At 41.5% G+C, this 14179-nt stretch overlaps 1 protein-coding gene across 2 annotated transcripts in view; it reads right to left on the bottom strand.

Annotated features, from left to right (window-relative positions):
• Positions 1-758: 758 nt before the first annotated feature.
• LOC137327428 (protein downstream neighbor of son homolog) overlaps positions 759-14179 on the bottom strand; it is a 39088-nt gene continuing 25667 nt past the window's right edge. For both annotated transcript variants that reach the window (XM_067993228.1, XM_067993227.1), the window contains exons 7-10: positions 13016-13123; positions 10130-10328; positions 7584-7796; positions 759-2541 (exon numbers count right to left, since the gene is read on the bottom strand). In XM_067993228.1, the coding sequence (XP_067849329.1) occupies positions 2404-2541; positions 7584-7796; positions 10130-10328; positions 13016-13123 (658 nt within the window). In that variant the 3' untranslated portion in view covers positions 759-2403. The remainder of the gene's footprint in view (positions 2542-7583; positions 7797-10129; positions 10329-13015; positions 13124-14179) is intronic.

Consider the following 14179-nt stretch of genomic DNA (forward strand, 5'->3'; position numbering starts at 1 on the left):
GAAATTCATCACTATGAATCAACTTTACAGTTTGTTGGCTGTGGGTGTTTGTTTCTAGAGTACCCTGCTTTTGTTCTAGCCTGCATAAGAGACAGGAGTTGAAAGGGTGTCACTTGCATCAGATCCAAGATGGAATCTGGGCTATGCAGATGCTCTGGTATCTGAATGTTCAAGAGAGTATGTTCCTCAACAGAAGTGCTAGAAGAGCCAGGAGCATTGTTATCCTGATAGCAGCCTGTGCTCACTGCTATGATGGATGTTACATTTCAATCTAAGTGGAATACTTATGCAGCAGCTATGTAAATGTACAACAGTGAACAAGTGACAGGATATTTGTTCCACATGACTAGATTCATGAAATTATTACCACTGAATGACTATAAATGACAAATCAGAAGCTGGGTTAGTATTTTGTCTAATTAATCTTCACCCATAATTAGTAACCATCTAAGAAATGGTTTGTAGCTAAAAATCTAATTGGAAGATGTAACTAAACTTAAATTATTGACTCATTATTACTGTCAACTCATTGTAGTTCTGAAGACCTCCAGAAATGTCCAGAAATGTCCACCAACTCTTAGCTAGCTGCTGCTCACTTGTGAAGCAATAGGAGTTTGACATTTTGCCATGAAAATGAAATTCAAAGCATCAGTTTATCCAGATTGGAAATAAGTAGCACTCTCATTTGGACGGTAAGTTTGAGAAAATGTTTAGAATGTGCAGTTAAAAAAAAACTAGAACAAAGTTTTAATAGTAAATTTAATTCTTCATAAGCATCATTTTAAAGTACCTGCTTGTTTAACAGGCAGTGTCTCCAAAAAGTGCATTTAATAAAGTCTCTTAATTCTGACGTTAATACCTGACTCTCAAAGTCTACTTGCTCTTACTGAATTAGAGCTTCCTCATAAAATATTTAAGTCCAATCTTTTACACTTGGTTGTAGGCTGCTCAAATAAATAATGAAACGAATTGGAGTTACTAATCTTTATCTCCCCTCTACCTTTTTTCTATGAGATTTAAAATCGCCCTCCACCAACATTTTCCTCCTGTAAATAGCCTGATGACGGAATCCATAAGCAGACTGCAGTTTCCTACAAACTGAATGTGTCTATCTTGTGCCATATTTTGGTTAACAGGCCAGGTCAAATACTTAACCCTTATCACAGTAAAGTGCTAAATGGAAAATATGCCAACCGCCTTCTCCTGTCACCTCCTACAGCTGCAAATACTATACTTTTATAGAACAGGCTAAAACTACTGTCAGATTTATTTACAGATAAAATACACAAGCAAAAATATAGGAAAGATGCCATACAATACAATAATCTAGTCAGATTTACACTATTTAAAAACCAGATTAACTATTTAAAAGAAAATAGGTTGTTCTTGCAGCTTTTCTCCAGAAACTGTTAGAAAGACAGATAGGCTCTGGCGGAATTCTATCCATTCCCAGCCATTGCTGTGGCACAGTGAATAGAAAACTGAACAGTGGCTACAAGGCTTGTACATTGGATCCCTTTGATGTATAAAGCACTCTCTGAAGATTGTCTTTAACACATTGAATCTAGGAATTGCATTTCCTCTTAGTTTTTATACACCCAACAGTTGAAAAATAATTTTTTAAACCACCTCCGGAGGACTCTATGCAAACAGATAACGGGCTATGTTGTGGGCAGCTAGACATGGATATGAAACAAAAATACATTTAGATCGTATATCCTATTGAATAACAAGATAATTTGATCAATTGAATCAACAGCTGAATATTTAACACCCGTGAACTTAAAGGCTATCCGCACTATTAGCTATCTACAACTTAACTTTGAGATAGAACAATGGAAATTTTGTAAGAGATTCTGAACACAGCTGTCTGATAACAGATTTACTATATTTAAAACCAAAGATAAATAAAATCCCATTTTTGTCATATGAAGTCACAGTAGTTTTCGTTATCCTACCCATTAACTTGGCACACCATTTCCAGAGAAAAAAAGACACAGCACTGCAAGTTTGCTGGAGTAGAATCTGATACTAGAACCTACCAGAAATCTCACTAGGCATCCTCGTAATGAAAATCAAAAGGGGACTTTTCAAACAGTTGAGCTCATGACAACCCAGCTTCTAAATTCCATATTATTAAAAATATCTAATTTCAGACAATGTAGCTAATAACACTAATGTATAGTATAAGATGGTAGAGTGGTCACTTAATCCTCTAATGCCCAACCCAAGGTTTGTTGGTTTCTCATTGCATTAATCAACTTTCACAGATAAAATCCACCTGTACTTTTCTGCAGTCTCACAACTGCACCCAGCTCAACACCTAAAACAACGGTGACTAGCAACAGAATATTTCATTTTAAAGAAAGTCACAACTTCCACTTCTTAAATTTCAGGTAGAGTTCATAATTTCCAGGTATATTTGTAGTCATTCATTTCTAGATGCTTCATAGAGGATTTTCCAAAGGTTGGATGCTGCATCAGTTGATTCAGAGTTGCTGGTTGTAGACCACTATTGGACAGATTGTCTGAAGCCAGGTCCTGTTAAAATGAAAGGAATGAGATGCTTCAGCAATAGATCAGTTCTATTACAGTACATGAATAGCAAAGAATTAAAAGTACTGACTAGTGTGATCGGTTATACATTAAACACAGTAAGTGGTCTCAACATTGTAATGGTATTGCACCTTTAGCTGGTGGTGTGAGTGTACGCCACCTAATGTTATGTGACTGTCATCAACTGTGTGAGAACCTCTCTGGATACATCGAGGGCATCCTGAAACCCATCGTACAGGGAACTCCCAGCTTCTGTCGCGACACTACAGACTTCCTACAAAAACTCAGTACCCACGGACCAGTTGAACCAGGAACACTTCTCACCACGATGGACGTCTCGGCACTCTACACCAGTATCCCCCACGATGACGGCATCGCTGCGACAGCATCAATACTCAACATCAACAACAGCCAATCTCCAGACGCCATCCTACAACTCATCCGCTTCATCCTGGATCACAATGTCTTCACCTTCGATAACCAGTTCTTTACCCAAACACACGGAACAGCCATGGGGACCAAATTCGCACCCCAATACGCCAACATTTTCATGCACAAGTTCGAGCAGGACTTCTTCACTGCACAGGACCTCCAACCAACACTATACACCAGCTACATCGACGACATTTTCTTTCTATGGACCCACGGCAAGGAATCACTAAAGAGACTACACGATAACATTAACAAGTTCCATCCCACCATCAAGCTCACCATGGACTACTCCTCAGAATCAGTTTCTTTCTTGGACACACGAATCTCCATCAAAGACGGGCACCTCAGCACCTCACTCTACCGCAAGCCCATGGACAACCTCACGATGCTCCACTTTTCCAGCTTCCACCCTAACCACGTCAAAGAGGCCATCCCCTATGGACAGGCCCTGCTCAGACGAGGAGGAACGCGATGGACACCTACAGACGCTGAAAGACGCCCTAGTAAGAACGGGATATGACGCTCGACTCATCGATCGACAGTTCCGACGGGCCACAGCGAAAAATCGCATAGATCTCCTCAGAAGACTAACACGGGACGCAACCAACAGAGTACCCTTCGTCGTCCAGTACTTCCCCGGAGCGGAGAAACTACGCCATGTTCTCCGCAGCCTTCAACATGTCATCAATGACGACGAACACCTCGCTATGGCCATCCCCACACCTCCACTACTCGCCTTTAAACAGCCACCCAACCTCAAACAGACTATCGTTCGCAGCAAATTACCCAGCTTTCAGGAGAACAGCGTCCACGACACCACACAACCCTGCCACGGTAACCTCTGCAAGACATGCCAGATCATCGACACAGATACCACCATCACACGAGAGGACACCACCCACCAGGTGCATGGTTCATACTCCTGTGACTCGGCCAACGTTGTCCACCTCATACGTTGCAGGAAAGGATGCCCCAGAGCATGGTACATTGGAGAGACCATGCAGACGCTGCAACAACGGATGAACGGACACCGCGCAACAATCGCCAGACAGGAGGGTTCCCTCCCAGTCGGGGAACACTTCAGCAGTCAAGGACATTCAGCCACCGACCTTCGGGTAAGCATACTCCAAGGCGGCCTTCGAGACACACGACAACGCACAATCGTCGAGCAGAAATTGATAGCCAAGTTCCGCACCCATGAGGACGGCCTCAACCGGGATCTTGGGTTCATGTCACGCTACACGTAACCCCACCAGCGAACAAATGTTATCTGTTTTTAATATAATGGGTCAATTGCTGTCTTTCTCTTCCTTCCGGATGTTTCTATGTTTCTGCCTCTTTTTTTTTGGTTGTTTGTATATTCGGTGGCCTTGTAGGTAACACCTCTCTGTCTGCACACTGTGATTGCCTTGGCAACGGGCAGTTGGAAAGACTATCTGTAATCATCAGGTATTGTTCTGTGATTTATAAATGCAAAGGGTTCGAGGATTTTATTTCCACAACATTCACTTGAGGAAGGAGGAAGCCTCCGAAAGCTTGTGAATTTCAAATAAAATTGTTGGACTATAACTTGGTGTTGTAAAATTGTTTACAATTGTCAACCCCAGTCCATCACCGGCATCTCCACATCATCAACTGAAGCCCTTTATCTCAATTATAGCTCCAGTATATAACATTCACTACAGGGTAGCACTGTAGCCATGCACTTCCAGAGAAACAGAATCATAGAAAGGTTACAGCATAGAAGGAGGCCATTCAGCCCAACGAATCCATGCCAGCTCTATGCAGGAGCAATCCAGCCAGTCCCACTCCCCCACCCTATCTCCGTAGCCCTGAAATTTTTTTTCCTTTCAAGTACTTATCCAGTTCCCTTTGGAAAGTCACGATTTAATCTGCCTTAACCACCCCCTCTGGCAGTGTATTCCAGATCCCAACCACTTGCTGTGTAAAAGTTTTTCCTCAGTCACCTTTGCCAATCACCTTAAATCTATGCCCTCTGGTTCTTGACCCTTCTGCCAATGGGAACAATTTCTCTCTATCTACTCTGCTTAGACCCTTCATGATTTTGAATACCTCTATCAAATCTCCTCGCAACCTTCTCTGTTCCAAGGAGAACAACCCCAGCTTCTCCAGTCTATCCACATAACCAAAGTCCCTCATCCCTGGAATCATTCTATTAAATCTCTTCTGCACCCTCTCAAAGGCCTTCACATCGTACTTAAAGTAGATAAGTCACCTGGTCCGGATGGGATGCATTCTAGGTTGCGAAGGGAAATAACGGTTGAAATTGCGGAGGTACTGGCCATAATCTTCCAAACATCCGTAGATTTTTTTTGAAGTATAGTCACTGTTGTAATGTAAGAAAATGTAGCAGCCAATTTGTGTACAGCATGGTCCCACAAACAATGTGATAATGACCAGATGATTTGTTTTAGCGATGTTGGTTGAGGAATAAATATTGGCCAGGACACCGGGGAGAACTCCCCTGCTCTTCAAAACAGTGACGTGGGATCTTTTACATACGAATTAAGAGCAGGAGTAGGCCATTCAGCCCCTCGAGCCTGCTTTGCCATTTGATAAGATTATGACTGATCTGATTGTGACCTCAACCGTACTTTCCCATCTACCTCCTATACCTTTGACTCTCTTGTTAATCAGGAATCTATCTAACTCAGCCTTAAAAATATTCAATGACCCTGCCTCCACCACACTCTGGGGAAGGGAGTTCTAGACTCACGACCTTCAGAGAAAAAAATTCTCCTCATCTCCATCGTAAATGGGAGACCTCTTATTTTTAAACTGTGGCCTAGTTCTAGTCTTTCCCACAAGGGGAAACATCCTCTCAGCATCTACCCTTTCTAGTCCCCTCAGGATCTTATATATTTCAATAAGATCACCTCTCATCCTTCTAAACTCCAATGTACACAAGCCCAATTTGTCCAACCTTTCTTCATAAGATAACCCCCTCATCCCAGGAATCAGTCAAGTGAACCTTCTCTGAATTGCCTCCAAAGCAATGATGTCCTTTCTTAAATAAGGAGACCAAAACTGCACACAGTATTCTAGATGTGGTCTCACCAATGCCCCCTGTACAACTGTAGCAAAACATCTCTACTTTTATATTCCATTCCCCTTGCAATAAATGACAACATTCCTTTTGCCTTCCTGATCACTTGCTGTATCTGCATACTAACTTTTTGTGATTCATATACTAGGACACCCAGATCCCTCTGTACCTCAGAGTTCTGCAATCTCTCTCCATTTAAATAATATACTGCTTTTCTACTCCTCCTGCCAAAGTGGACAAGTTCACATTTCCCACATTATACTCCATCTGCCAAATTTTTGCCCACTCACTTAACCTATCTTTCTCCATTTGCAGACTCCTTATGTCCTCTTCACAACTTACTTTCCTTCCTACCTTTGTCTCATCAGCAAATTTAGCAACCATACATTTGGTCCTTTCATCCAAGTTATTGATATAGATTGTAAACAGTTGAGGCCCAAGCACTGATCCCTGTGGCACTCCACTCATTACATCTTGCCTACTCTCTGTTTCCTGTTAGCTAACCAATCCTTTATCCATGCTAATATATGTTACTCCCTACACCACAAGCTCTTATTTTGTGTAGTAGCCTTTGACGTGGCACCTTGTCAAAAGCCTTCTGGAAATCCAAGTACACCACATCCACAGGATCCCCTTTATCCATGTTGCTTGTTACTGCCTCAAAGAACTCTAATTAGTCAAACACAGTTTCACTTTCACAAAGCCATGTTGACTCTGCCTGATTGCATTGAGATTTTCTAAGTCCCCTGCTATAACCTCCTTAATAGATTCTAGCATTTTCCCTATGACAGATGTTAAGCTAACTGGCCAGTAGTTTCCTGCTTTCTGTCTCCCTCCTTTCTTGAACAGAGGAGTTACATTCACTATTTTCTAATTTGATGGGACCCTTCCAGAATCTAGGGAATTTTGGAAAATTAATACCAATGCATCTACCAACTCTGCAGCCACTTCTTTTAAGACCCTTGGATGAAGTCCGTCAGAACCTGGGGACTTGTCAGCTTTTAGTTCTAATATTTTTTTCAGAACCCTTTCCCTGGTGATTGTAAATGTTTTAAGTTCCTCCCTTTCACCTCTTGATTTACAATTATTTCTGGCATGTTATTTGTATCCTCTACAGTGAAGACGGACACAAAATATTTGTTCAATTCATCCGCCCGAGAGGGAAGATGTTGGTTTAACATCCCATTCGAAAGACCTCTGACAGTGCAGCACTGGAGTGTCAGCCTAGATTTTGTTCTCAAGTCTCTGGAGTGGGACGTGAACCCATGACCTACTGACTTATAGGCGAGAGTGCTACCACTGAGCCATGGCTAACACCTAAAGGTTAACAGGTCAGCACAATGGTACTCAGATAACCAACTGTTATCGCAGTGGATAGTGCAGCCAAGGTGTTATAATAGCCATTCATAGTTTTTTTTCCAGATGTCCGCTCAGAAAGCTTCAGAAACCTGTCCAATTTGAAAAGGGAAAATACATAATCTTTGCAAAGCTACAGGTTCTTTAAAGATGAAAAACAGTTCTCCCTTACCTTGTTTTCATGTTGCTCCATGTTGAGGGCTACATTAAACACAGAAGTTGGCTCGTGTGAGTGAAGGCTGGCTGTGAATGTTCCTTTCTGTGCCGACTTCAGCATCAGTGTCAGAGAATGCAGGGAGTGAGGCATGATCGGCCCAGTGATCTCGAGGCTGTGGGAGTCCTTCATCCCAGAGTGATTCTGTGTCTTAACGTTAATGCTTCGGGCCTGAATAAATTATGCAAAATTATTACACTCGTGTACAAAAGTACCATTCTCCTCTTCCCTCCCCACCCCACCCTCTACTGACCCAAACAAAGCCTCTGGTGTCAAAGTCTCATTCAGGAATGAGTACTGAAAGCTGGACAGCATTTCTCCACATTTATCTTTTGTAGGGTGAGACAATGTCTCTTTTCATCCTATGCTTCCAGATTACTTGCAACTAATTGAGATGTTTTTATCTCAGAAATTTGAACAGACTATCAAAATAGACAAGCTATCCCATGAAGGCCAAATCATGTTCTTCCAGCAGCAGAGTGATAGATTCCAGATTCCACATTCCTCAACAGGATGACGGCCAATACGTTCAAATCAGATACTTCCTTCAGATCCCAGCTGTGCCACCTAAAGCGCAGTGTAAACCAACCCCTTTGGAAATGTTGCTCCAGCAGGCAAATTTCCTGTTTCTGCTCAATACTGTTCTCCATATCGTCAGATGAGACGGAAAGCCTTATGTCAATCATAGGAACAGGATTTACTCTAAGAACAACAACTTGCATTTATATAGCGCCTTTAACGTAGTAAAATGTCCCAAGGTACTTCACAGGAGTGATTTTCAAACCAAATATTTGATACTGAGCCACATTAGGAGATATTAGGACAGGTGACCAAAAGCTTGGTCAAAGAGGTAGGTTTTAAGGAGCGCCTTAAAAGGGGGAGGTGTAGAGAGGTGGAGAGGTTTAGGGAGGGAATTCCAAACCTTAGGGTCTAGGCAGCTGAAGGCACGGCCGGCAACGGTGGAGCAATTAAAATCGGGGATGTGCAAGATGCAAGAATTGGAGGAGCGCAGAGATCTCAGAGGGTTGTAGGGCTGGAGGATGTTACAGAGATAGGGAGGGGCGAGGCCATGGAGAGACTTGAAAACAAGGATGAGAATTTTAAAAATTGAGGTGTTTCCGGACTGGGAACCAACGTAGATCAACGAGCACAGGGATGGGAGAACGGGACTCGGCTCGTGTTAGGATACGGGCAGGAGAGTTTTGGATAAGCTCAAGTTTATGGAGGGTGGAAGATGGAAGGCCGACCAGGAGAGCATTGGAATAGTCAAGTCTCGAGGTAACAAAGGCATGGATGATGGATGAGGGTTTCAGCAGCAGATAAGCTGAGGCAGGGCGGAGATGGGCGACGTTATGGAGGTGGAAGTAGGCGGTCTCGGTGATGGAGCGGATGTGTGATCGAAAGCTCATCTCAGGGTCAAATGGGACACCAAGGTTTTGAACAGTTTGGTTCAGCCTCAGACAGGTGCCAGGGCGAGGGATGAAGTCGGTGGCTAGGGAACGGAGTTTGTGGCGGGGACCAAAGACAATGGCTTCAGTCTTCCCAATATTTAGTTGGAGGAAATCTTTGCTCATCCAGTACCTGACAAGCAATATGACAAATGAGAGACAGTGGAGGGTTCAAGAGGGGTGGTGGTGAGGTAGAGCTGGGTGTCGTCAGCATACATGTGGAACCTGACGTTGTGTTTTCAGATGACGTCGTCGAGGGGCAGCATGAGAAATAGGAGGGGGCCAAGGATAGATCCTTGGGGGACTCCAGAGGTAACGGTGCAGGAGCGGGAAGAGAACCCATTGCTGGTGATTCTCCGGCTATGACTGGATAGATAAGAATGGAATCACACAAGTGCAGTCTCACCCAGCTGGACAACAGAGGAGAGGCGTTGGAGGATGGTGTGGTCAACTGTGTCAAAGGCTGCAGACAGGTCGAGAAGGATGAGGAGGAGCCATGGAACAATGGAAGAAGCTATGGAGCCCTCTTTTCAACCCCAAAAGCATAAAGCCAATAAACATTTATGGTGATGTTCTGATGCTTTATATAGAAAACAGATGTTTGAAAATTTCCAGCAGGCCCACTCCCCTCATGCACTCAAACCCCCCACCGCCCCTTCTACTCAAATAATTTTCTTGCTGGACCTCAGAATGGACAGATCCTTACATCCCAGCTAACATCTCATCTCTGCCATTTTATCTGAGCTTCCCGACAAAAAATGACTGACACAAAATAGCAAACACTCCCAAGCATAGAAAAAAACTGTATATAAAGTATGAATCTACAAATATTATATAAGCTACAATGCAACATGTTTTCTTGTATATCAGTAGAGTACATGTAAATTCATGTATAATTTAGGGGCGAACAGATTGCACAAGGGACATGAAATGGGATAAATACAGAAATTAAAAAGTAGAACTGAAATGATCAAATAGAGCAATAAGATTCAGTCCATGATATTCCACTACAGATACACTCTAATGAAAAAAAAAAATCATACACTTGAGCCTTACCTTTAATGTCTGCATTGTAGCTCCTCTGAATGCAACAGGTGCCAAGAGAGTAGGTGGGAGTCCTGCCTGGGGTCCAGCTCCAGCTACTATATTCTTATTGTTTATCAGGAAGTTCAGCAAAGTGAGTGTGTGAAAGCCTTTCACCAATACAGCTGATTCAGGCTTATGATCCATTCGCACAACATTGTGCTCCTTACGACTGGATTTTAGAATGAAGGAAAACCCATTACAACTGCTCTATAGTGCAGCATCTTTAAACAAAATTCTACAATTCATTTCAGTGGGAATTTATAACTCAACGTATTCACTAAAAACGTCCCTGCACAAGTTATAGTATGGGTAGCTTTTTGAAGAGGTTGTTCAAAGGCAGGATCCCGGCTTCTCCCCAAGAGAAAGATGAAGACAATAATCATGTTGAGAGGGATAATGAAGTTGTAAATGATGCTGATATTAAGAAAATGAAACAAATCTCAGCTGTAATTTACACACGCTCCATATCTTTAACAGACTGTACAAGGGACAAAGTCCCATACATTCCAACTAGGAGTAGAGGGTACAACAAAGGCAGGGGTTCCATAGTTAAACAGAGGTTATACCAAAAATGAGATTTAAAGAGAGGCATATGATGAATATAGGAGGGTAATACAAGAGAAAACACAGAAATTATACAAGGTATAAAAAGAGATTAGGCAGACTAAGATGGGGGTATGAAAGGAGTGGCAAACAAAGTGAAATACAAAGGGCTTTATAAGCACATAAGAAGTAAAAGGCTAGTCAAAGAAGGGATAGAAGGGCCATTTCAAATTTGAGAGAAAATGGTAGAGATATTTAAGTATTTTACAGAAGATGGAGAGAGTAGAACTGTAGGTTGTGTGAAATTACTGGAGATAAATATTCAAAAGAATACTGCATTAAGAAGTTAACTGGACTAACAATTGAAAAGTCACCAGGTCCAGGCAGTATTCCTCCCAGAATACTGATAGGCTGGGGAGGACATAGCAGAGGGACTAACCATAATTTTCCAAAATTCTTGAGAGAATGAGAATTGTGTCAAAGGACTGGAATGTGGGAAATGTTACACCCCTGATCAAGGGAAGAAAACATAGGGCAATTATTCTTGCCTTGTTTCTGGGTAAATTCACCAAGTCGACAATACAGGATGAAATTAGTGAATAATTAGAAAGGTGTGGACTAATTAGGAACTGTCAGCATAGATTTATAAGGGCAATTTAATTCATCCTGGGCTAATTTAATCGAATTTTTGATGAAATCACAGATTGATAAAAGGGAGTGCAATGGATGTATTATATATGAATTTTCAGAAAGCTTTTTATAAGGTGCCACACAACAATTAAGGCCCACAGTGTTGATGGGGAATTTAGCTGCATGGGTAGAGGGTTAGCTAAAGGACAGAAAGCAAAAGATGACAGTAAATGGATGATTTTTTTTTGAATTGGCAGGATGTTGGCAGTAGTATGCTTCAGAGATGTCATGGGATCTATTTTGATAAATGGTTTGAACGTAGAATCAGGGAGCAACCATTTGCAGCCCTCCAGGCCCCAAAACCTACCAGCTTGAAGGAGCTAAAGTTGACTTTGTACACAAGCACACAACACGACCAGCAGGAGCCTCACAGCTGGATCAATGCAGCTTATGGGCCACATTTGGCCTGCAGGTCACCTCTTGAACATCACTGCTTTACAGCAAGTGACTATTGAGGTAGGGACAGTTACATTAAAAGAAAATCAGCTAAATATTTGAAAGGAAGAACGTGAAAGGATATGAAGAGAGAGCTTGGAAATGCTCTCTTCTGTGCTGCAAATTATATAATCATCTGGGTATACCTAGTTTTGGTTTTTTGGGATACGTGGATATACACATGATACAGCAGTTGAGGCCAAATTGCTAGAGTATATTGTATACCTAGATATAAATCAGAGTTTTATCCTCATCCTTCATGTGTTAAGACCTGTGGAGGAATTTACCAGGCCATGCATTATATCAGACACAGAAGGCAGGCCTATTTCCAGGTGTTTGCCAATGCCACTCTCCTAGAGGCCAGGTGCTGCCACCTCCCCATACACCATAGCTGAGACAGCAGGAATTTAGTGAAATATTATATGCTAATACTGCAATGGGCTGCACTACAAACAATCTAAACTTTTAAAAGCTGTGTACTCAATGGACATTAAAAGAAGTATTCGCTGCTTCATAATCTAACTGTCCAATGAAACTTTAACTTACTGTTTCTCGTATTCATCGGGTGATCCATTACTTTCTTTGTATAGATATACAAAGAACATTCTGTGGGTCATTAGTGGCGAATTAATAATGTTTCAACAATACTTTGCCAACATACCCAGAAATGAATGACCATAAGTTTGACTTTAACTTACCGTAAACCTCTTCAATTTATCCACCGACATATTTGCTATGCTGACAATTCATAACCATTTTTTCCTCCAGAAGGAATCTTATTAATAAACTTAGATGGTCATTGGCCAAAAGAATCTCATAAAAATCTCTGATGTGAAAATAGCAAAATGATATAATGGCCCGCAGCATTATTCCAAATCCGTCTTGTAACAACCAACAATGTACTTTTCCCCAACAAATATCATAACATGTATAATTAACATACAAGTCATAGGCCATTCTTCTGTTTCTTTATAAATAGATCAGGGAGCTCATTTACAATACAAGACACAATTGCTGTCAGTTTGCTTTGGTCACATACAATGATATACTACGAATGTTTTTGCCAAACAGAACACATAAGGAAACCAGTGAAAATGAATTCTATTTCTGTACCAATCTCTGCTCACCTAAATCTTAAAGCTTGTTTCACCTCTTCATCCACCATGAAGTCTCAGTTTAAAAGGATACAGTTTAATGGACACGGAATCAGGCTTCTTAATTTTGTCCTGTACTCCCATCTCTTTGAGCCAGGAAAACCCACCATCATCGTCATCATCACTACTACCAGCTTGTTCTCTACATAAAAGTGCAAAAATATGATTTATGTGCCGGTAAATCTTTGTGACTACAGAGACATATTTATGTCAAAACAATTTTTAAAAAACTAAATAAAGCTCCTTTTGTGTCCTCATAACTGCTTCAAATATAGTTTAATCAAGATTATAAATAAGCTTCCTTACTGGTTTTTCAGTTATCAATTCAGTGCTGGTACATTAAACACATTAAATACAAATATTGGCATGTTAATGAAATACCAATTTCTTTTCAAAAATCGATAGATGTGTCTAGACTCCCTCTTTGCAGTGACTGCTAGTTTTCTTGTGAACAAAACATAACCTCTTTGCATGTCTGTTCACAGTAGGCACAGCACAGGAGGAGGCCATTCAGCCCATTGTGCTCTGCCAGCTCTTTGAAAGAGCTAATCAATTAGTCCCATTCCCCTGCTCTTTCCCCATAAGCCCTGTAAATTTTTTCTCCTTCAAGTATTTATCCATTTCCCTTTTGAAAGTTACTATTGAATTTGCTTCCACCACCCTTTCAGGCGGTGCATTCCAGACCATTAAAACTCGCTGTGTAAAAACATGTTTCCTCATGTCAACCCAGCTTCTCCAGTCTCTCCACATAACTGAAGTCCCTCATCCCTGGTACCATTCTAGTAAATCTCTTCTGCACCCTCTCTAAGGCCTTGACATCCTTCCTAAAGTGTGGTGCCCAGAATTGAACACAATACTCCAGCTGGGGCCTAACCAGTGTTTTATAAAGGTTTAGCATAACTTCCTTAGTTTGTGTTTCCTCAGTTCTAGTCATTTCAATAAGTTTGCTACTGAAAAAAACTTATCAATGGTCTGCATACTAATTAAACTCCATAGATGTATAATCTGGAAAAACAAATGTTTTTTGATATCCCAATTTGCTCCTCATATAGTTAGTGATATCCCTCCCCCAGGTCTTATCTGCCTGTTCAAGTGGCCATTAAAGATCCCATGGCATTATTTGAACAGGAGCAGGAAGATCTCCTAGTGTCCCACAGACCAACAATTCCAGTATATACCCATAGTATTTTTCCACATC

Source organism: Heptranchias perlo, chromosome 11 (genome assembly GCF_035084215.1).
Source record: "Heptranchias perlo isolate sHepPer1 chromosome 11, sHepPer1.hap1, whole genome shotgun sequence".
NCBI classification, from domain to species: domain Eukaryota; kingdom Metazoa; phylum Chordata; class Chondrichthyes; order Hexanchiformes; family Hexanchidae; genus Heptranchias; species Heptranchias perlo.